At 35.1% G+C, this 21,844-nt stretch overlaps 1 protein-coding gene across 1 annotated transcript; it reads right to left on the bottom strand.

Moving 5' to 3' along the window:
* Positions 1-6,047: 6,047 nt before the first annotated feature.
* LOC128855490 (alcohol dehydrogenase 1-like) lies at positions 6,048-10,464 on the bottom strand. Its single transcript, XM_054090438.1, has 3 exons — positions 10,271-10,464; positions 6,603-7,004; positions 6,048-6,500 (listed from the first exon to the last, which is right to left on the bottom strand). Exons 1-3 carry the CDS (start codon positions 10,361-10,363, stop codon positions 6,222-6,224), a joined length of 774 nt encoding a protein of 257 aa, XP_053946413.1. The 5' UTR covers positions 10,364-10,464; the 3' UTR covers positions 6,048-6,221.
* Positions 10,465-21,844: the final 11,380 nt, after the last annotated feature.

Below are 21,844 nucleotides of genomic sequence, written 5' to 3'. Positions count from 1 at the left end.
AACAAGCCGGCGACGATTTGTGAGCTCAGAGCCAATATTGAACGCGAAATTGCTGGAATTTCGGCCGATTTATGCAAAAGAATGGTCGAAAATTGGGTTCAACGATTGGACTTCGTAAAACGTGCACGCGGTGGTCATGCAAAAGAAATCGAATTTCATACTTAAATGTACATGTTCAAACTCGATAATAAAAAAAAATAGTTAAAAAAGTCAAACCGTTTGTGTTTTATTCAAAAAAGTTCAAAAGTTGAAGCGCTCTTACTGAAAAACCCTATATTTTCATGAACAACGTATGGATGTGTGTATGTATGCGAGTATATATTTATGCAAAAAAATGTGCAGAAAGAAAGTGTCGAGTCATTTGAATAGGCAAAACAAAATTTTGATATTTCTCAAAAATCGGCGAAAAAAAATGAAAAAATGGAAAACTAATTTTCACCTCCTTTTCCTCAGTACAAACTACTTAGAAATCGCTTTTCGGCTGCTGCCAATTCGATCTTGTTGTATTTGGCGCACAGCCGCTAATGACTTTGCAGCTTTGTTCTTATGTCAATAGAACGCAAAATTATAATCCTCCTGCAAAAATAATTCTAGTTAATATTTATTATGGCTTTAAAATATTTTAATTTTGTTTACGTAACTGTGGGCTCTATTTTCCCGTATGTGTAAGCATTAGGGTTGGTAATTTTTTTCTCTGTGGTTTTTTAGTTGAAACTGCGAGTAAATTTGCCCAAGCTCAGAGCTATTTTTCCTTTAGTGTTGTGAAGAGCTGAAAAGTAAATGCTTGATTTTTTTATGAAAATATTTCGTAAGAGTGTTTTTGGTTTGAGAAATCCATTTATGGGATTTACTTTTGCTTCAAACATTAATCAGAGTGATGAGCAATAAAAAATCGGTCAGTCCATAAGTTGGTGCATTTTTAAAGCTGGTTTTAAAATTAATAAAAAGAGGTTGTCTGTAAAGTTGGTTTACTGACGATAGTTTAACGTGACAACGTCATAAGAAAATACTGATGGAATAGTTGCGTTTTTCAAAAGAAAATTTAATTTTATTTGTTTGATAAATATTTTGTATGGATATAGAGAAGTAGGTAAATGGAATCGCAATGGAATTGATTGAGTTACATTTATACAGACGTGAAAAATGACGAAACATTTTTCAAATTCATGAAAGATATGTTCAATTTCGATTGTGCGTCGGACGTTAATAAGTTAACAACACTAAGAGGCAACATCATCGATTTGCCTCTTTCAAGACACATTACACTCGAAACACTCCCTTTCATTTCCTACTTTTTCTATCATCGTCCTATTCTCAACAGAGAAATGGTTCATCACCATGCACACAGGAAGAAGGCATATGCAAATACAAATACAGGTACGTGAATTTATATACATATGCGCATACACATACATATATATGCTCACTCAAGTAGGAGAGACACAGATGTTGAACGTTGCCGAACGCGGGGACCGATTGTGCTCTTTGTCGTTCGTTCCGCGCTTTCGCTTGCAGTTCAAGCAAGGTAACGGCCATTGAGCAAGATAACGACACATTTTTTCGTGCGTGCAGCCGGCTAAATCGAATTATAAGACGTTATCACGTCAAAAAGATGCTTAAAGTATTTATTAATCAATAAGACATTTTCCTTCATTATTTACAATGACTTCCCAACGTTTAGGCTAATTTTTAATTCCCCGCTCAAAAAATGTGTTATCCTTGAAGCCAAAATACGCTTCGATATCTCTTTTTATAGCTTCTTTTGAGAAGTAGTTCTTATTACTCATATGGGATTGAAGTCCACGGAAAAGGTGATAATCACAAGGTGTAATATCCGGAGAGTATGGTGGAAGCGGCATTAGTTGCCATCCGAGCTCGTTCAGCTTGACTAATATTTGCCTTGCGGTATGAGGTCTTGCGTTGTCGTAGTGAAACAAAACTTTGCGTCAATTCACTACAGCCGATCGATTTTTTTTAAGCGCCTCATTTAGGTTTGATAGCTGATGGGAATAACAATCAGTAGTTATCGTCCGGTTTGATTCCAGAAGTTTATAATAAACAATACTGGCCATATACCACCAAATAGACAGGAGAATCTTCTTGGGGTGAAGGCCATCTCTATGGGTCGGTTCTGGTATTTCATGTTTATCTAACCATTGGCGTATGCGAACTGGATTATTGCAAAGGACCCATTTTCATAACCAGTAACGATACGGTTCAAAAAACTTTCATTTTCAAGCCGTTGCAGCAGCTGAGAACACAAATCCACTCTCTGCTGAAGGTTGGCGACGGAAAGTCTATGCGGAACCCATTTTCCCAGCTTTGAAACCTTTCCGAACTGAACAGGGTGCCTGTGAACTTTTCCATGCGATGAATTTAACCTCTGAGTTATCATATCGACTGTCAAATTTGGCTCAGCTTCGACGAGTTCGAGCAAGACGTCGAAGTTAAAGATTTGAGGACGACCAGCGCGCGGGGCATCCTCCACGTCGCAGTTACGACTTCGGAATTTGAAAACCACTTTTGCGCAGTCCTCACACTCACGGTATCCTCTCCGTGATGAGAGTTTATTTCTGCCACTTTTATAAAAAAAAAACAAAATATGCCTCTTGTACGCGTTCGAAGATTGCATTTTATTTTTTAACAACACCTGCTTCTATCCGCGATTAAAATCACTTGTTGAATGCACAATATATCAAAGAAAATATTATATAAATAGTTCCGTTATACTCCGCGAATAATTTTTTGTGTGCAAAAATCGTACAAAAGTGAAATTATGGGTAAAATACGCACGAAATTATGGACTAACCAATATTTTCACACTCGCTTACATTTGATGGAAAAACTGAAATTTATTTATACTGCAATATTTATTATAAATTATTTTACGCACTCTCATTTGAATAGAATTCAAAGTTCCGAAAAATATTTGGAACGTTTTTCTTTTTTTAAATTATTCCACAGGTCATGCGGTCAGTCGGATAAGGCTTGTGAACACGACCATAGGGGTAATTTGAATTGTAATTAAATCTAATTTAATAAATTTGGAAATTTTATATATCTTTATTTCGTATGTGAGAAAGTTTTTGAAATATTGTTTCGTAAACAGCGCTGTTTTCATGTTATTACATTGCATTCTACTTTTCTAATAAAAAAAGGTAATTGTTGCAGGTAAAAATCCGGGCATGCGCTCCTTATACGAAGAAAATCTCTTAGGACATTTTTTGATAAAGAAAAAAATTCTAGAAAACACTTATTTTTTCAATATTCCTTCAACGCTTCAACAAAATAAAGTTTAGCTGCTAAAAAAGAACTATTCCCGTGGTTTGACAGCATCAAAGGCCATTGAGTTTTTTCGAAAATTTGCTTAGAATTTCACTTAGAATAATCTCTTGCCCTATTTGCATGTCCAAAAAATAACTGGCATACAAATTGACCCACCCTAGTATAGATATTTATAAATATTTACAATACAAAGCATTAGTTCACACAATCTTAGATCAACAGACTCATTAGATGTAAAGGGGCTCGTTCGGTCTGTCAAAATATTTTTGAAACATTCAACTTATCTACTAGACTTTGTTGATTTAAAAAACAAATATATGTAGAGATCTATGTTCGGACGCCAGTGAATCATCTCCTTTATACATATATGTGAGTATATGTAAATCTTTTGTACGGGTGTGTGGAAATAAATTTATTTTATCTTCTTTTTTTAAGATTTTTTCATGTTATTTACTAAAAGACAATATATGTGTATGAATATTTAAACTATAAGATGTTGTTAGTAAAAAGGTGTTAGCCAAAATGCATTTTGGTGCTGTGTTTCTGTTAGTAGAAATCATCCTGCGAGCTCGATGTCCAGCATTCGCTACATCTTCTGGGTGGTCGTCCATGTGACCTTATAACATTTGGTCTAGCTTTCATAACTACTTTGGTTATTCTGTCAGACTGCATCCTTTCAATATGATTTTGACATTATTTTCTTCTTTTCATGGTGAATTTGATTAATCCTTGACTAGCGTGGCGGCCGCCGTAGCCGAATGGGTTGGTGCGTTATTACCATTCGGAATTCACAGAGAGGTCGTTGGTTCGAATCTCGGTGAAACACCAAAATTAAGAAAAACATTTTTCTAATAGCTGTCGCCCTTCGGCAGGCAATGGCAAACCTCTGAGTGTATTTCTGCCATTAAAAGGCTCCTCATAAAAAATAACTGCCGTTCGGAGTCGGCTTGAAACTGTAGGTCCCTCCATTTGTGGAACAACATCAAGACGCACACCACAAATAGAAGGAGGAGCTCGGCCAAACACCCAAAAAAGGTTTACGCGCCAATTATATATATATAATATATATATATATATATATATATATATATATATATTGGCAAAAGATGGGTCTTTCACCTAGAGTTGTATTTTGGCTCTATAATACCATAATAAAGCCAACCTTGTTATATGGAGTCGTTTTCTGGTGGAACTGACTGAAGAGGATGACATCAGTTAAAACGCTGGAGAGAGTTCAAAGATCTCCACTCATTGGAATCAGTGGAGCGCTTCGAGCTACTCCTACTCTAGTGCTGAATGTAATGTTAAATGTGGTCCCTGTAGCCATCGCAGGCAGAATTGCCGCTGCATGTACCGCAATCAGACTGAGGGGTTCGGGCGATAGGCTTAATCTCCTATATGGGTACTCAAGCATCCTTAGAAACTTTGAATTCATCCCCCCGTCGACGGATCAGTGTGTATTCTCGCTTAGTCCAAGCGGAACTTTCTTCTCCCATATCCCATCATGGAAGGATTGGACCGGTGGTAACACCTGGAGTTGGACAGTAGGGCTGGAGGAGAACTATTCTGCAAAAGAGTTTCCCATCAAACTGAAATTCAGGTTACCGGATCACAGCAGTGTGTTACAAGCAGAGGTAGCCGCAATCAAAGCCGCAGCTGACTGGCTACTTACTTGCGTAATAACTGTTAAGAAGATAAATATTTACTCCGATAGCCAAGCGGCAATTAGGGCCCTAAGCTCTATTATGGTGCACTCGAAACTGGTGAGGAAATGCCTGGTCTCACTTTCGATTGTATCAGAATTCTTCAACATAAGGCTAATCTGGGTACCGAGCCATAGTGACTGCGTAGCGAACGAGCTGTCCAGACAAGGCACCTGTGAGGCAGCGTCCCCGCGAAAGTACACGATCGGGATCCCCTTGACAACCTACGTTCTACTATTGGAAGGATGGGATTTGCGCCAACTCAGCGAGGGCTGGGCAAGTACACGAACGTGTAAGGTCGCGAAATCCTTCTGGCCGCGTTTGGATCGGAGGCGTTCAAGAGATATTCTGAGGATGACAAAATCTCAGCTTTCAAATTTTGTGGGCATCCTCACGCTACACTATCCGCGGTATACATACCATGATACTCGGAATTACTTCGGATCCTATTGCGAATCGAGTCCTATTGGAATCATCTGAGCATCTGCTCCCATCTCATTCCTTTTTTGCGCCTGGTGAACTTCATCAGCAGTATAAAGCGGCTAACACAGCCGCAAATTAGTCACCCATACTATATACATAGTTTATAAATAAGTTAGGTAGTTCCGACACTAAAGAGGAACCGCCATACTTAAATACGTCGTTTGCAATTTCATAATTTCCGGAAGATTTTCTATTTTTAAGCTTGGTTGTGATTGACTCGATTTCATTTGGGTAGGACCGGGGTATGGGTTAGACCGGAGTATTAATTCTACCGCCCCTTTTTGGGATAACGCGAGATAGCCACAGGTAGGGCTTGTGAACACTTGTGAACTAGAGGGTGGATCTAGTTTTGGATGAATTAGTTCATTTGCTAACTAGCAATAGCACGCGCTGACAAGCATACGCGGATGATGTGGGAACCATAGCAAGATATGCATGATGAAGATAGCATGAAGAGAAAAAGCGATTTAGCATAAAAAATAAAACTCATCCAAAGTTGGAAGACATATTACGTCCCACCTCATTAAGATGCCCCATAGATATTGGTGAGACATGTATTTAAAAAAAGTGCAATGCTTAAATTTTATATATAAAAATAGTTTTCATTTATTTTGAATATTTTTTTGATTGAAAATTATTTCCACTAAATAAATCTAATCACAAGTTGTTAACCAATAATAGAGTTAAAGCGTATGGCATGAGACTACGTCTATAGATGTGAATTTGTGGATGTATTTATGCTTCAAGTCTTTAATAAGTTGGTTCCCAGTAAACGGTAGGCGTAACTTTGGTCAGGGTACCTTGGTTGCTAATATAGATGCCTCCATTTTCGTGCAACTCCGCCACTTGAGCTAAGTGTGCACCACAAACCTCGGGTTTCTGAGTCTTGGTCGAGTTCAATTTTTCGCCAATCTCCTTGGAATAGTCGAAAGTATATTTGCTGCCAATGTTGTTCTTCAATGGTGTATCAGTCAAGCCAGGACAGAATGTAACCACAGCGACACCGGTGTGCTCGAAATAGTAGGGATGCTGAATTGGATAAAGAAAAATTTATGTTTTATACACTGAATTGAGCAATCATTAAAGTGTAAATTTTTTGTACTAAATTTTGTGTTTTTTTTTTTTGCTTACGCCAAGTGAGCGCGAGAAGCCCATCAGGCCGAATTTGGATGCGCAGTAAACAGCCGCTGGTGAACATGGTTCCAGACCCAGCACCGAAGCGATATTCACAATCACACCACCGCGACCCTTTTGGTTCTTATCCATGTGAGGCAATGCGGCGAAGGTGGTATTGATGGGACCTATCAAGTTGATGTTGAAGGTCAACTCAACATTGGGATCGGCCAAGATGCCCGCGCCGTTGATCAACACATCGATGTACTGCACTTTGGAGACCACATCTTCAATGGCGCTCTTGATTGAGTCCTTGCTGGTGATGTCGAATTTGGTGTAGTATACTTTGGTTTTTGGGTTGATTTCCTGTAATGCCTGCACAGCTTCGGGTTTGTCCAGAATATCAAAGACGAAGAAAGACTGTAGAAGGAGCAAAAGAAGGAATATTAAGTGATTAAGGATCCTAAATACTTGGGCTGAGTAGTCTATACTAAGATCAAATAATGGGTGTTCTTTTTGAATGGTAATTTTCCTCTTTATAATTTTCAATATTAATTAAAAAAGAAATGTGTAAATGTTACAATAAATTTTATACCAATTCTTTGTTTAAATTGGAGGACTTCTGTAGAGCTCGACTTGTGTAAGAACAAATTGGTGGAATCTAAGAAGAACATAACTGTACATAACAAAACTTAGCGTAGCCGTAATTGTATGAATTAAAACCGAAATATTTTTTATATATCCAATATTTTAAACTTCTAAACTGTTTTTCTCTATAAGAACTGTATATTTTTTTATATTTTTATATTATTCAAAAAAAACTTTTTGTTTTTTTTTAATTTTTTTATAAATAATTTTTTCAAAAAATTTTTTTTTTAATTTTTTTATAAATAATTTTTTGAAAAAAAAAAGTTTTTTTGAATAATATTAATGGACTATGAATAAGTTCGTGCGGTTTTTTTTCGAAATTTCAAACTTTATTGACGTAAAATGGTTACAAATTTAATATTCAAAATATTGTCCATCGCTTACTACTACTTTTTCCCATCTTTCTGGCAATTCACGGATTCCCTTTGTGAAAAATTCGGTCGGTTTTGCCGCAATCCACGAATCGATCCATTTTTTGACTTCATCGTAATTACGGAAGTGCTGGTCAGCCAGGCCATGTTGCATCGATCGGAAGAGATAGTAATCGGATGGCGCAAGGTCTGGACTATACGGCGGGTGGGGTAGGACATCCCATTTGAGCGTTTCTAAGTATGTTTTGACCACTTGTGCAACATGTGGCCGAGCATTGTCATGTTGCAAAATAACTTTGTCGTGTCTATCGGCGTATTGCGGCCGTTTTTCTCGCAGTGCTCGGCTCAAACGCATCAATTGTCGTCGGTAGACATCCCCCGTAATCGTTTCATTCGGTTTCAGTAGCTCATAATACACAACACCCAGCTGGTCCCACCAGATACACAGCATAACCTTCAGGCCATGAATATTCTGCGCCGACGTCGATGTTGAAGCATGGCCAGGGTATCCATACGTTGCCCGACGTTTTGGATTGTCGTAATGGACCCACTTTTCATCGCCAGTCACAATTCGATGCAAAAAACCCTTTCTTTTGTGCCGTTGAAGCAGTTGTTCGCATGCCATAAAACGGCGTTCAACGTCTCTTGGCTTCAATTCATACGGCACCCAATGGCCTACCTTTCGGATCATTCCCATGGCTTTTAAACGTTTGGAAATGGTTGATTGATCAACTCCCAAAGTTTTTGCAACCTCTTCTTGCGTTTGAGCCGGATCTTGATCGAGCAATTCCTCCAATTCGGTATTCATGAACTTTGGCGGCGCACCCTCGCGTTCTTCGTCTTCCAAGCCAAAATCACCACTTTTAAAGCGTGCAAACCACTTCTGGCACGTTCGCTCAGATAGAGCATGCTCACCATAAACTTCCACCAAGATACGATGACTTTCGGCTGCTTTTTTCTTCATATTAAAATAATGAAGAAGAATTCCCCGCAAAAACACATTATTTGGCACGAAATTCGACATTTTCAAGTGTGGTAAAAATATTGTTGTTTACGCTTCAAATAAAAAACTTATACTGACGTTTGTGCCTTACGACAGTAGCTCTCCAATGAATGTTTGGAAATGTGGATCGATGGAATAATAATCAAGTTACGCCATCTGTTGTAAAACCGCACGAACTTATTCATAGTCCTATTATTTTTTTTTTTTTTCTTTAAATTTTACTTCGAAAAGCTTTTTTGTTTTTTTTTACTGGCTCTAAAATATTTTTCTCTAGATTTTATCATTGATGGAATTTTCAGGTAATACAATTTTTTTCCATATTTGAAATTTCAAATTTCATTGGTTGGATTTCTTTTTAATTGATATGGAAGATCCTTCACGTAGGAGCATTTTTATGAGTTGTATGAAATTTTGCTTCATTTTAATTTCATTTATTTTTGTTTTAATTTCATTGAAAATGTTTTTGTTTTTATTTTATTTATAAATGTTTTTTTTTAATTTCAGTTAAAATTATTATTTTTTATTTTAGTTAAAAAACAATGTTGGTTCGAAAAAAAATTTCCTGAGGTAACCAATTAATATTTAATTTTACTTGTTTATTTGAGGGAATTGTTTTCGTTTTTCAGTTTCAGATTTTTAGTTTAAAACCTTTATGAATCCTTTCTATTAAATAATTAATATATTCTCGAAATTTTAGATTTTCCTTGCATTTTCTCACTATATATTTTTGATATTTTTCCAAGTTAATATTTCAGGAAAATAAAGTATTTAGTATTACAAATATTTAGTATTTTATTTTATCCGAATGAAAAATATTTTTCTGATTAAGCCCAAACTTAAAAAAATTTTCATTCTGAGAAACTTCTTAATTCAATTTTTTTGAATTTTGGTGATGGTAAGTAGTTATTATCTTATTAATAATATTTTAAATTTAATTAATTTTGCTCACACATATTTTTTTATATAATATTTAATCAAACGCAATTTTTGATTGCTTAATATTTTATTTATTCAAAAAACTACTTTTCCATTAAAACCCAAAATTAAAGAATTAATTATCTGTTTGAAAGACTTTTGATTTTTATTTTTAAATTAGTTTCTTTTGTTGCTATCTTTGCTGATAAATTTTTTTTATTTTGGAATCTAAATTTCGTAAATTAAATATCTTTTACTACAGGTTTTTCAAATATTTTTTGAAGTTTGTTTTATATTTATTGGGGTAACGATTTTTTAATTTTTAAGTCGATTTCACAAATATTTTCGGTTAAATCCGAACTTTATATATTAGTAAATTTTATTAATATTTAATATTTCTGGTTTTTTATGATATTTTCGAAGTTTGAAATTATTTCGATTATTGAATTGTTTTCAGGTTTTCAATTATTTTTCTTTATTCATTTATTGTTTGAAATTAGATGGATATTCACTTTTTCTTATTGTTCCCATAAAACTTGTGCAATATTTTATTTATCACACTTCGTGAGATTGAAATTTTGAATACATTTTGTTTTCAATTTTCATGTTCCATTAAACCTCAAAATTTTCCTCCTATTGAATATTCGAATCTCATATTCACTCATCAAATAATTAAAAGTTGCATTCAATATTCTTTATTTCGAAGGCGTAGAAAATACGCCCATAATTAGTGATCTTCCTCAGCTTACCGCCAAATCTCTGGCCATTATTTGTTTGCAGGCTTCATAACCAATGAAGCCCAAACCACCAACGAACACTACGTTTTTGCCAGCCAAACTCATTCTTACGATAATTTTTTTATCACTCAAAAAATGGAAAAATTTGTTTAGGTATTAAGCCACTGCTTGTTGCACTTTGCGACGACTATGATTTGACTGAGTGACTTGACGGGTTTTTATATCCAAATTCTCAGCGAGTGAGGGGGCTCGTATTGTTGCTGATTTGCAAAGGTAGTGCGCATGTCACTGCGCTTTAGATAAGAAATGGGGCAGGCGCCAATTTAGCGGCACGTTTACATAGCTTTCGTTGCGTCAAAATAGCGTAAGCAGTGCACTAGCAAAAAAAAAGTATAAATAAATCTTCAAATATTTTCATGAACAGAGTATGTATGTCTGTATGTATGTTTCTGTGTATGCAAACAAATGTGCAGAAAGAAAGTGTCGAGTCATTTGAAAAGTCACAACAAAATTTTGGTATTTCTCAAATACATTTTACGTCATCTCTACCACAAATTGGGTAAAAAATAGAAAACGTACAACAAATATTCTGCCTCAATTTGCTCAACGTAAATCACTTAAAAATTAGTTCTCGTTTTGTTGGCTGCTGATACTTAGCGCACTGCCGCTAATGACTTGCAAGTTTGTTTCTCATGTTAATAGATTAGCAAAACTGGATTATAGGTACAGGCAAATGTACGTACACACATTCGAACATGAGAAGATTAATATTGGCACACGTTTTTCGATCTGCGCTCCGCTGTGAAGTCGCTCATTTATTTATTCTCGCAACTCAGAAGCTCTCGAATAGAATTGTAATTGCTAGGCGCTTTGTGTATTAACAAATTGATACTTGCGAATTTTTTGTTTATAATTTTGAGCTGAAAAAGAGTGAATAAAAAACAATAGTAGAAATTTGCCTGTATTGAGTAAGGCTTTAAAAATCATTTGTTGACTACAGCTATCAAGCATTAATTATAAAAATTTAATATTTTTGTTCGATCGCGTAAAAAGGTGCCTCCACGTTTATGTTTATTTATATTTATATGTACATTATTTTTTCCTTTTTCACTCCACTCGAGAGCGTTGGGTCTCGACAAAACTCAGTCTTGTTACTCTATTTGATTTCTGGTGATTAACCTGCCGCTACCAGTCCTAAGTAGTGGGAATACCCACCTGTCGTTGCTTAGGAACAATGCCTTCTTACTGCTTGGAGCGTCATCTGTGTTTCACATTTTTCTGGCAGAAGGATTACACAGGTGGTTGAGGACTTTGCTAAATTTGGTGTGTCTGCGCTATTACCTCGATTGCACGCTTGCTGGCACCACTGTTGCAATGTGTAACTGTGTTTTTTTTTTGCTTATTTTAGCAGCCACAATGCAAGTAATGCGTTGACTTTTGTGCGGTAGTAAGGTTCGGAAGGATAAGGTTGTTGAGGGGGTTGAGGAATGAAATTATTATTATTATTATTTTTATTTTTTTATCTTTTTTTTATGAGAAACTAGGAAAGTGGGTAAGTCTGGAAAAGTGCGAGGACCGTGCTTTAGATGGGATTCGAACCCACAACCTCTGGGATGGCCGGCTAGTGCGCTTACGCTAGACTACCGAGACCGTGTACATTATATGTACATTAGACCATCAAAAAAAAAGAAAAACAAATTGCTATACACCTCTGAGTCTGAAGTAGTTTTGCAAAGTAATTCCAAAAAAAAGTTTATGTTTCTTTGGGCCGAACGTAAGGGTCGCCTTTTACGTTTTTCATCATATCTTCGGTATTTACGAAAGTAAAAAAGTTTATGTTTCTTTGGGCCGAACGTAAGGGTCGCCTTTTACGTTTTTCATCATATCTTCGGTATTTACGAAAGTAAAAGTTCTTCGTTTTAAAATTTTTTTGGTTCACGTACGCCTTTCTAGATCTTATCCATCAGATCTCAGTTCCCACCAGCCAAACATGCAATCCTAATACTAGTAAATTTCAGCTTGTCAAAAATCATTAAACTTTTCCCAGAAAGGTATCTCAATTATTCTAGCAGAAGTATTTGAAAAAATAAATTGTTAGTTATTAAAATTTATTTATTTATTTATTTTTTTTATAAAATTTCTTGTATATTATTCGTCCTATCGTTGGCATTTACAGTCGACCAAAAAATTTGTCTTTTTTTTCAAAATTGCCTTGTACCAGGTGGCGCTAAAGTAATCCTCCTATCAGAAAATGCTATACATTTTGCGATTGGCGCCTAACGTCAGTTCTGTTTTGACATTTGTGTAGTAAAGACATGCAAAATACTCGTTAATAAACAATGTTACGCTACACTGCTCCAGAACGCGGAATATTGCTGACTATTTATTTGACCAATAATCGGTCGGTGACTTTGGCACAACGTGAATTTCGTCGCAGATTTCCTCGCCGTCCAACGCCTACTGGTGAAACACTGCGACGTTTAGCCGCTCGCCTCGAAGAGACTGGCACAACACGAGATGCTGCCAGGCGTGGCAGACCCCGGAGTAGCCGTTCTGCAGAGAATATTGCTGCTGTAGCCGAGGGTGTCATGGAAGCGCCATCGACATCGACCAGACGACGTGCCACACAAATGGGTATCAGTCGACGGTCTTTACAGCGAATTTTGGTACAAGATTTGAAGATGTTTCCGTACAAAGACCAGACGGTGCATCAGCTGTAAGCTGCTGACCGCCAATCGCGTATAACATACGCTCAAGCCAACCTTAATCACCACCAAGGCGAAGAAGATTTTACATCAAAAATAATGATGAGTGATGAGGCCCATTTCCATCTTAGCGGGTACGTAAATAAGCAAAATTTACACTTCTGGGGCACTGAAAATCCGCGTGTAACCCACGAAGAGCCATTACATCCGCTCAAAGTCACTGTATGGTGTGCTGTTTTTGCTGGAGAGTTATCGGACCTTTTTTCTTCGAAGGCGTCGCGGGCCAAACGGTTACTGTGAATGGTGAGCGCTACAGAGCAATGATCAACGAGTTCTTCTTGCCGCAACTTGATGAATTGGGATTGGAAAACGTGTGGTTCCAACAGGACGGTGCAACGGCACACACTGCACGTGCCACAACCGGGTGCCTAATCTCTCGTTTTGGCGATTTGCACTGGCCTGCAAGATCGCCTAATTTGACCGCACCAGACTTCTTTTTGTGGGGCTTTTTGAAGTCGCGGGTTTATGTCAACAAGCCTCAGACTCTTGCAGCTCTTAAAGACAATATGTGAGGACCTATCACCGGAAGTTTTGGCTAAAATGATGGAACTGTGGCGGCGGCCATTTACATGACATCATATTCTCGACTTGACGTAAAAAAAATTAAAAGACCAAATAAAAATAATCCACAAGAAGAATCAAAGTTTTTCTTTTTTTTTTTAAATTACAGCCAAAAAACATCGCAAGGTTACTTTTGCGCCACCTTTTAAATATATTTTAGACTCAACTTAGGCTAACTTGTTTTAAAATTTTCCATAATTTCATATCTGCAGCCCTGAGTACTTGATTTTGAGGCTTTTTTATATGGGATAAGAATTGGTCATTGTGGCACCTCTTGCAATTGAGCCACATAGCTAATTCTGAGAATTTATGACTTTGCCAAATTTTCCAATGCAGTTGACAATGTTTTTTCGTACACCCGGCCACCTTAATGATAATACACTTTTAGCTTTACGGTTGCTATGAGTCTGAATTGCTTGGCACCACATCCACTGAATTCGAATCAAATGTGATTGGCATGATTTTACGTATTTAATCATTTAATAGTCATCAATTTTTTGTTTTGGTATTCAATCATAACCTTCCTTTATGTGTCTTAATTTAAAAAAAATATATGAATCAAAGCTAATCGGGTAGAAATTTCTATCAATTTTGTTTTTGTGATGACAAACAGCATTTTCATCGCCTCGCACTCATGAAATTTTGCGTCTATGGGAGTGATAGTAGGTTAAGTACAAAACTCTTAGCGATCTTTCGTTTTTAATGAAATGATTTAGTTCGAATGTGTCTTATCTTCGACGTCAATATTATACAGGAACTATATTCTTCGGATTGAAGAGAATATTAAGTCTAATCCTAAGGCCTTCTGGTGATTTGTAAAATCTAAAAAATCAAGCGCTGGAGTCCCTTCTGCGGTTCGTTTTACTGACAAATCAGCGTCTACTCCTGTGGGCGTAGCCAATTTGCTTGCCGATTTTTTTTAATCTAATTTCACTAGTGATAATACGTACTCGTTTTCTCCTTGTCATGATAATTCATCTTCATCTTTGAATTTTGGCTATTTAAACCTGGTTTCTCTGGACATTGAGAATGGGATTTTGGGTTTAAAACCTTCTTCGCAGACTGATAAGGATGGGCTGTCCGTAATTTTTCTTAAAAACTGCACGGCTATTGTCATTTTTCTCAAATTAGTTTTTAATAAATCTCTATCTTCGGGAGTTTTTATCAAGTATTGGAAAATCACAAATAGCACCCCTACTTTCAAGAGTGGCAAAAAGAATGATGTGTGCAACTATAGGCCGATCTCGAAGCTTTCTATTATTTCTAAACTCTTCGAAGGAATTGTAAAAGAAAAAATATACTTTGCAACTTAGAGCTTAATCTCGCCCATTCAGCATGAATTTATCTCGGGTAGGTCTACAGTTTCCAACCTGACTGCTTTTGGTGATTACTGCTTTGGAACTTTTGCTGAAGGTTTTCAAGTCGATTGTGTTTACACGGACTTTTCTAAAAGCATTTGATAGAGTTTCTCATACAGTTCTATTTCGTAAACTAGCCTCGCTTGTTTCCATTCTGTTTTCTTTCAATGGTTGAAATCTTATCTATCCGATAGACGATGTGTGGTAACGATTGAGGGTGAATGTTCGGAACCTTTCAGTACATCTTCAGGGGTGCCACAAGGCAGTATTTTAGGGCCTCTTCTCTTCGTTCTATTTATTAATGATATTTGTACCTGTTTTTCATTTGCCAACTTTCTTTTGTATGCCGATGATTTGAAAATATTTTCGGCCATTAGAAAAAATGTGGATGTTTCTACGTTGCAAACGGAAATTAATGCGCTCGTTCGCTGGTGCAGTAACTCTGGCATCTCTCTAAATATTAAGAAATGTTTTCATGTCACCTTCGCTAAAACTCAAATGGTATTGATAATACTTTACTTCAATCTGTTCATGAATTCAAAGAGCTAGGAGTGATCTTTGACTTACATATTTCTTTCAACAGCCACATTAACTTTATTGTGTCCACTTCTTACCCAACTTAGGTTTTATACGGCGTGATAGCTCGATGTTCTCGAACCCTTACACTCACAAATTACTTTTTACTTCCTTTGTTCACTCTAGATTAGAATATGCAACTTTTATCTGGAGGCCTTGCCACCAATTTGCTATTGAGAGAATTGAACGTATACAGAAGGCGTTCCTTAAATATGCTCTCAGGTCGTTAAAATTCTCAAATCCTATCCCTTCCTAACATTCCCGTTTGATTTTAATTAACTTAAAGTCTCTAGAGAGTAGAAGGTCTATAGTCTCACTGCCTTTTGTTTTTAGTGTAAATAAAGGAGAAGTGGACTGTGCATCCCCATTACGTTGCATTTACTTTTATATTCCTACTAGATCGTTACGCATTACTTCTCCATTTCATCTTAAATTTCTTAACACGAATTATGTGCGTAATGCTCCTATTGCCCGCGCTTTAAGAGAATTCAATGAGATCTCGAGTTCTATTCCGCTTGACTTTTCGGTTTCAAAGAATGAATTTTATAAATTTCTTAACTCCTTTTTCTAATTTGTTTAATAATTATAGTAATATATTACTAATTTAAGCTCATATTAGATCTAAGTGGTCTGTAAAAACAATAATTATGTTTTAGACTTATAATAAACGAAATATTACCGGAACTGAAGCATTGGAATTGAGATTAGATTGGGTCAGTAAACAGCAGCTGCGACTTCTCAACTTGGCAGCCTGACCAAGCACAGAAGTGTCGCAGATGTTTTCTTTTATTTTTTATTTATTAACTTTGCTATGGAGATATCACCTGGGCTCCTTCATGTGGCACTACGTACGCCAGTGTATGTGGAAAGAAGTATACAGCAGAGTTTGGGTATCTGCTTACGAATCGATGAATGCACATATGTGCGTACATAAGCAATATAACGCCTAAGGAGCAAAATAAAGATTTTTATCACATAAAACATTTTTATTTTATTTTCTAAAAAAAATATTCAAAAACAAAATTGGATGATTAATTTTGTGCCACCTTGTATATATGCATAGTGATATGCATAGTTTACACCATCTGTACGGAATTCGAAATTACTAGCAAAATATAATATTTTATTGCTATTTTAACCCTATTGAGTAGATTACAAGTGCAAACAAATATTAGAAACTAAATTTATAAATATTATCAGTTTTTTTTTTATTAAAATATGTCGCGTAAGGCAAGGTGCCATTACACATTGTACGAAATCTTCCAAGAAAGATTTCCGTTTTAGAGATAACATTTCAATTTTCGAGATAACATTCAATAAAAATATATTTAAGTTCATGAATTTTTTTTTCAAGCAAAGGTGTTTCTAAGCGACGAGATAAGTCTAACACATCTATAGGAAATCAGTGGCTCGAATGTGGCTAAATGAATTTTAAAATGTAGTTATTATTTTGTTGTTTATTAATTACATTATTTTTGTAGAAAATGAGCAAATTCGAATAATGAAACAGCCTATTATCGAAAGTTCTAACAATTTACTGGGACGCAGTGCATGGGTTGTTGTTTAGAGCCGCATTCAAACCAATTTCAAGTGTTGATATCAAACCCCAAATGAAAAATGTTCCTTCATTTCACCATCATTTTTTTGTTTTACCGTGGGCTAAAATTCTATTTTTCTCAAAGGAAAGCTGTTCTTTTATTTCAAATGTTCCACATATTTTTCGAAATTTCTCAGACTCATCAAAGGCTTGGCATGAAATATTCCAATTTATTTTAATTTTTTAAGTTTATGTACAACTTTCAAAAAATGAAGCACCTCAACATTTTGGCAATTTTTATTTTTTTATTTTTTAATTTCAATTATTTTTTTTATCAAATAATAGTTCATTCTCTAATGAAATCCATGCTCCTATGCTTTACTATGGAAGAAAAAGAATAAATATATATTTATATATAATTAAGACCATCTTAATCAACTTTGTACAAGATTTATAAAAATGTATCAAAATTTCAATGAAGAATCAAGAATCTACAATATAAAACAATTGTAAGACCGGTATTGACTTATGGAGCAGAAGCTCGTGCAGGAAATATGAAAACGAAACAAATGCTGCGGACTAGCGAAATGCATGCCCTTAGGTCCACAGCTGGAAAAACTAGACTAGACCATATAAGAAACGAGGAGATAAGAACACAGAGAGGGGTGACCAACATTTTAAAATTCATAAGAGCCAGAAGACGAGCATGGAACGAAAGCGTGACACGAGCCCCTAGCAATCGGTTAATAAAAATAGTTCGAGATGGGCTACCAGAACGATGAAGACGACCAGGAAGACCACCAAAACGATAGGCAGAAAGTTGAATATCTACCACAGTAGAAAATCAATCACAATAATAATATGAGATTTATGCATTATCGTGTACAGAAATGTACAACAATTTATGTGTAATATCCCTAAATATTAAAATGTATATATAAATTAATGTACCATATACATGTAAATATGTATGTATTCTAATTAGTGTGTAAAGGAAAACAGGCAAAGCCTATAATAAAAGATAAAGGAGAGGAAGAAGAATTTATCTAATTTATTGAAAATTTGCATCATATTCAATTTTTATCAAAATTTCAAAATTTGTAATCGAAATTTAAAAATAAAGTTTTGTTATGCAGTTTTATAGCAAAATTTTGAGTACTTAGGCTGTTAGTTTAACGAAAATTGGGATTCTTGAATGAAATGAAAGCTCATGTTGAAGCTTCTAGGGCAGCATTCATTAAGTACAAAAAAGCCTTCAATAATCATGGCTTCAGTGTAAAGCTAAAAATTCGATTTTGTTAAGTGTTACGTGTTGTCCGTATTACTGTTTGCTATGGAGATATGACCTATTGACCTATGACATAAATAAAACAAAAGCATTTGAGATGACTTCTAAAAAATACATGATTGTGAATTACTTACTACGATCAAAAGAAGAAAAACTGCGTAATTGGGTCATGGATAATTGGGTATACCTATGCCACGATTGCGTGGAGGGCAACTGTCGTGGCTGAGAAATATTAGGCAATGAAGTGCATTTACCATCAATATTTGTTTGTACAAGTGGAGTGACACTTTGGAAAAAGAATGCTGTGATGGGAAATGACGTCTTTTCCCACATCCGCTGGTGAAAACAGCACTTATGTTCTTAGGAGAATTTCTTTGCTTCTTTGTCTATAGAATTGTGTCTCTTTTCCTTCAGCGACGTGGGTTGGGTGAAAATATAATAACAAGGGGAGAACGGGAATTTTCACCGCTATTGTTGCTGCCGGTGATATTGGATGCAATTACTTCGGTGATTACCGGACACTACTTAACTTATTTACCCAGCTTTCAAATGCTAAAAGACGAGATGGCCAGCCCTTCTTAGGAAATACAATAGTTAACATTTCAGAATTGATATTTTCCACATCTTCATCTCTTATGAAGACTTGATTATCTAAAATAAGATAGTCTTCCAAGTCCACTTGGATTTCGCTCTGAAGTCGATTAATAACTGGAGAACTAAGCAAATGCTGATATAGAAAGCTACTCTTTTGCGGTTCAACCACTATCGTCATTGAATATATCTGTTTTCCCAAACCCAGCTTTAATAAAATACTTTTGTATTGTCTTCGGACTCACTTGCCTGCACTCTTTGTGTATGAAACAAATAAATCAATGTAATGTATATAAAATTGTATGGTCGCCAGCATCCGAAATCGAATTGAGAAAGAAGAAGAAGTTTTATAGCGCATTCAATTTTAGTCTAATAAAGCACAAGTTTGAAGTGACCAAAATTTCTTGCTGATTTTTGACAATTTTTTCCGCTTACGGAAATTATAAAAAATCAACAGGTCTTTATTGAACAATAATTTAAAAGACTATAAAACTGTGTACCTAAATTTTCTTTTTAAATTACGATAAAAATTTTTGAATATTTGATCAAAATTTTGAATAAATTAAATTAATTCTAAAAAAAAAAGTTAGAAATTTTGATGAAAATTTGGTCGATTTTTTAATTTTTGCACAAAGTTCGCAAGTTGGATTTATATAGTCTTTTCTTTGGCAATGAGCTATAGATTTATAAAACAAGAGGTAATGAGCATTAAAAAAAAAACAGAAAAATATTCAACACTGGTCATGTTGTTCGCAGGCTGTAAGAGATACTCGTCGAGCAAGACATTTTAAAAAAATTTTAATTTTAGGTATGGATACTTTTTGTTACAAATTTTCAATCTTTTAGCATGGATTTTTTTACATCAAAAGTGTGTGTTTGCATACCTTTCAAACCAGCTGTCCAAATAAACAAATTTTTTGGACATTTCTGTTCAAAACTATGAAATGGAAAAATCCATTATTTGACCTATTCGGTAACCGATATTTAGGACCCTTATGTTCTTAGCACTTTTAAAAGTGCTAACCAAATATTTCATTATTTCGCCTCTTCTTCCACAGCCTTTCTTCATTTTCGATATTTTTAAAAATATGTTGAACATTTTAAACACAAAGAGTACTAAATTCTTTAGCACCATTTTTCTTTTTAATAAAAACTTCGATGGCACTTAAATAGGTTATTCATATAACAAAATTATCAGAGGATTTTATTTATTATTAGAAAGAAAAACTTTTTTTTAATTTTCATAATTTTAAGGCCTTTAAAGCACAAATATTTTAGGAAACTATTTTCTCATCCATTTAGCTATCCACTAAGTTTATAAAATGTCGATTTTCAAATTTCTTATAACTTTTTGAGTTGAAAAAAAAAATTCTTCTTGAACTGCCGGTTATACGGAATATTTTATTCGATTAGTCCAACGAGTAAATTTAATGCAAAAATGTGTAATTTCTATCTTCAGTGATCCACAGAGAAATTGAGCAAGTAAATTTTTGTAGAGAATTTAACCCCCAAAATCTAAGTCCGTGAGTCCTTTTAATGGTTTTGAAAATATTTGTGAGGAAAGTTCTTTAAATGACCATTTAGAAGGTTAAACTGTTTTACAATCATTTTAAATACAAAATTTTGCTGAGGGTCACCAAAGACTAACTCCTGCGGATGAATTACAAAACGCAAGAACTTCAGTTTTGGCTTCAGCTTCGGCTATGTTCGGCAACAAAATTTCAGTTCAGCTTCGGCCTTTAAAAGAGCGAACTTTGGCCAAATATTTCTTTAAATTTTTTTGTTCAAAAATTGTATTATATTAACTTTTAGTTTTTGCCGCAATATTTGAATACTATTTAGTATCAAAACACATAATTTTTAAATATTTTGAAATTTCATCTGCTCCTACATCAAATGTTGCTAGTAGGTAATTATTCAGTGTTCGATGTCAGCTCCATACCAATAGAATATAGCGAACAAAGAAGTGGTGAAGTGAAAGCGCCTATTTTTAATTCTAAAAAAAAAAAAAAACAAATATGTTTCAATATACCAATAATTCATTTACATAAGAAAATGCAGAATAAAAATTATTTATTATCCTACAAAAAAAAAAATACACTTTACGCTTGTCATATCTCATATAATTTCCATGGGCTCTTACCAGCAACATTTTTGAGCACAGTTAAAAATGACACCCAACATACAAATGATATGCAAAAAGTATGCACCTGGTATAAAAGATGATTTAGAGCGAGACGTCTTCAACGATAATGCCAGGGAGTGACATCAATTATTATAATATTATATTTTATGGAAAATTAAACAACTTGGATTCTATACTAAACCTAGTATAGTTGCTGTTGAAAAATGTATGCCACATGTCATAGGCCAAAGTTATCATATAACCACTTTGGATGGTGAGTTAAAAGGAATCAATGTGTTGAACCATGCGTAGATCTATTGGCCGCATTATTTCTCATTTGATGGCTTGAGTGACTAGAGTGCGTTCTTCGTCTTGTATCCATAAGGAAAGTCACTTCAAGTGGAAAATTTGTATGTTGTGTGGACACCTTGTTGGTCAACCGATATAATCACATATGCATTTGTTTCTTTACGAATGAAAAAAATCAAGAATATTGCGTAACTTAGTGCACTTCAGTTCATACATATAATAATTTTGTTTGTATTTATTTACACTTTCCAAATGGTCACATAACCAGCTTTGTTTCTTGGAGTCTAGTAGTAATGCAGGCAGGGTGAGACTAGTGGCAGACGTTGCAGTCATCGTACGAAAACTTTGTTTTCGAAAAAGACACCCTACGTAGAACTTTTTAATCTGTCACCTAATACATTGTATGGCACAGCTTTTGACTCTGTAAAGAGTGGAAGTCTTATTTATCAATTGCAAGATCAAGATCAAGATCACCG

This window comes from Anastrepha ludens, chromosome 2, assembly GCF_028408465.1.
Source record: "Anastrepha ludens isolate Willacy chromosome 2, idAnaLude1.1, whole genome shotgun sequence".
NCBI lineage: Eukaryota > Metazoa > Arthropoda > Insecta > Diptera > Tephritidae > Anastrepha > Anastrepha ludens.
Note: the sequence above shows the minus strand (reverse complement) of the source record. Positions and strands in the feature narration are given on the sequence as shown.

Excerpts from the sequence above, each read along its gene's own strand:
- LOC128855490 (XM_054090438.1), bottom strand. The coding sequence starts at position 10,363 with ATGAGTTTGGCTGGCAAAAACGTAGTGTTCGTTGGTGGTTTGGGCTTC. Across the intron at positions 7,005-10,270 it reads TAATGGCCAGAGATTTGGCG|TCTTTCTTCGTCTTTGATAT; the intron begins GTAAGCTGAGGA and ends CTCCTTCTACAG. Across the intron at positions 6,501-6,602 it reads GCTTCTCGCGCTCACTTGGC|CATCCCTACTATTTCGAGCA; the intron begins GTAAGCAAAAAA and ends TATCCAATTCAG.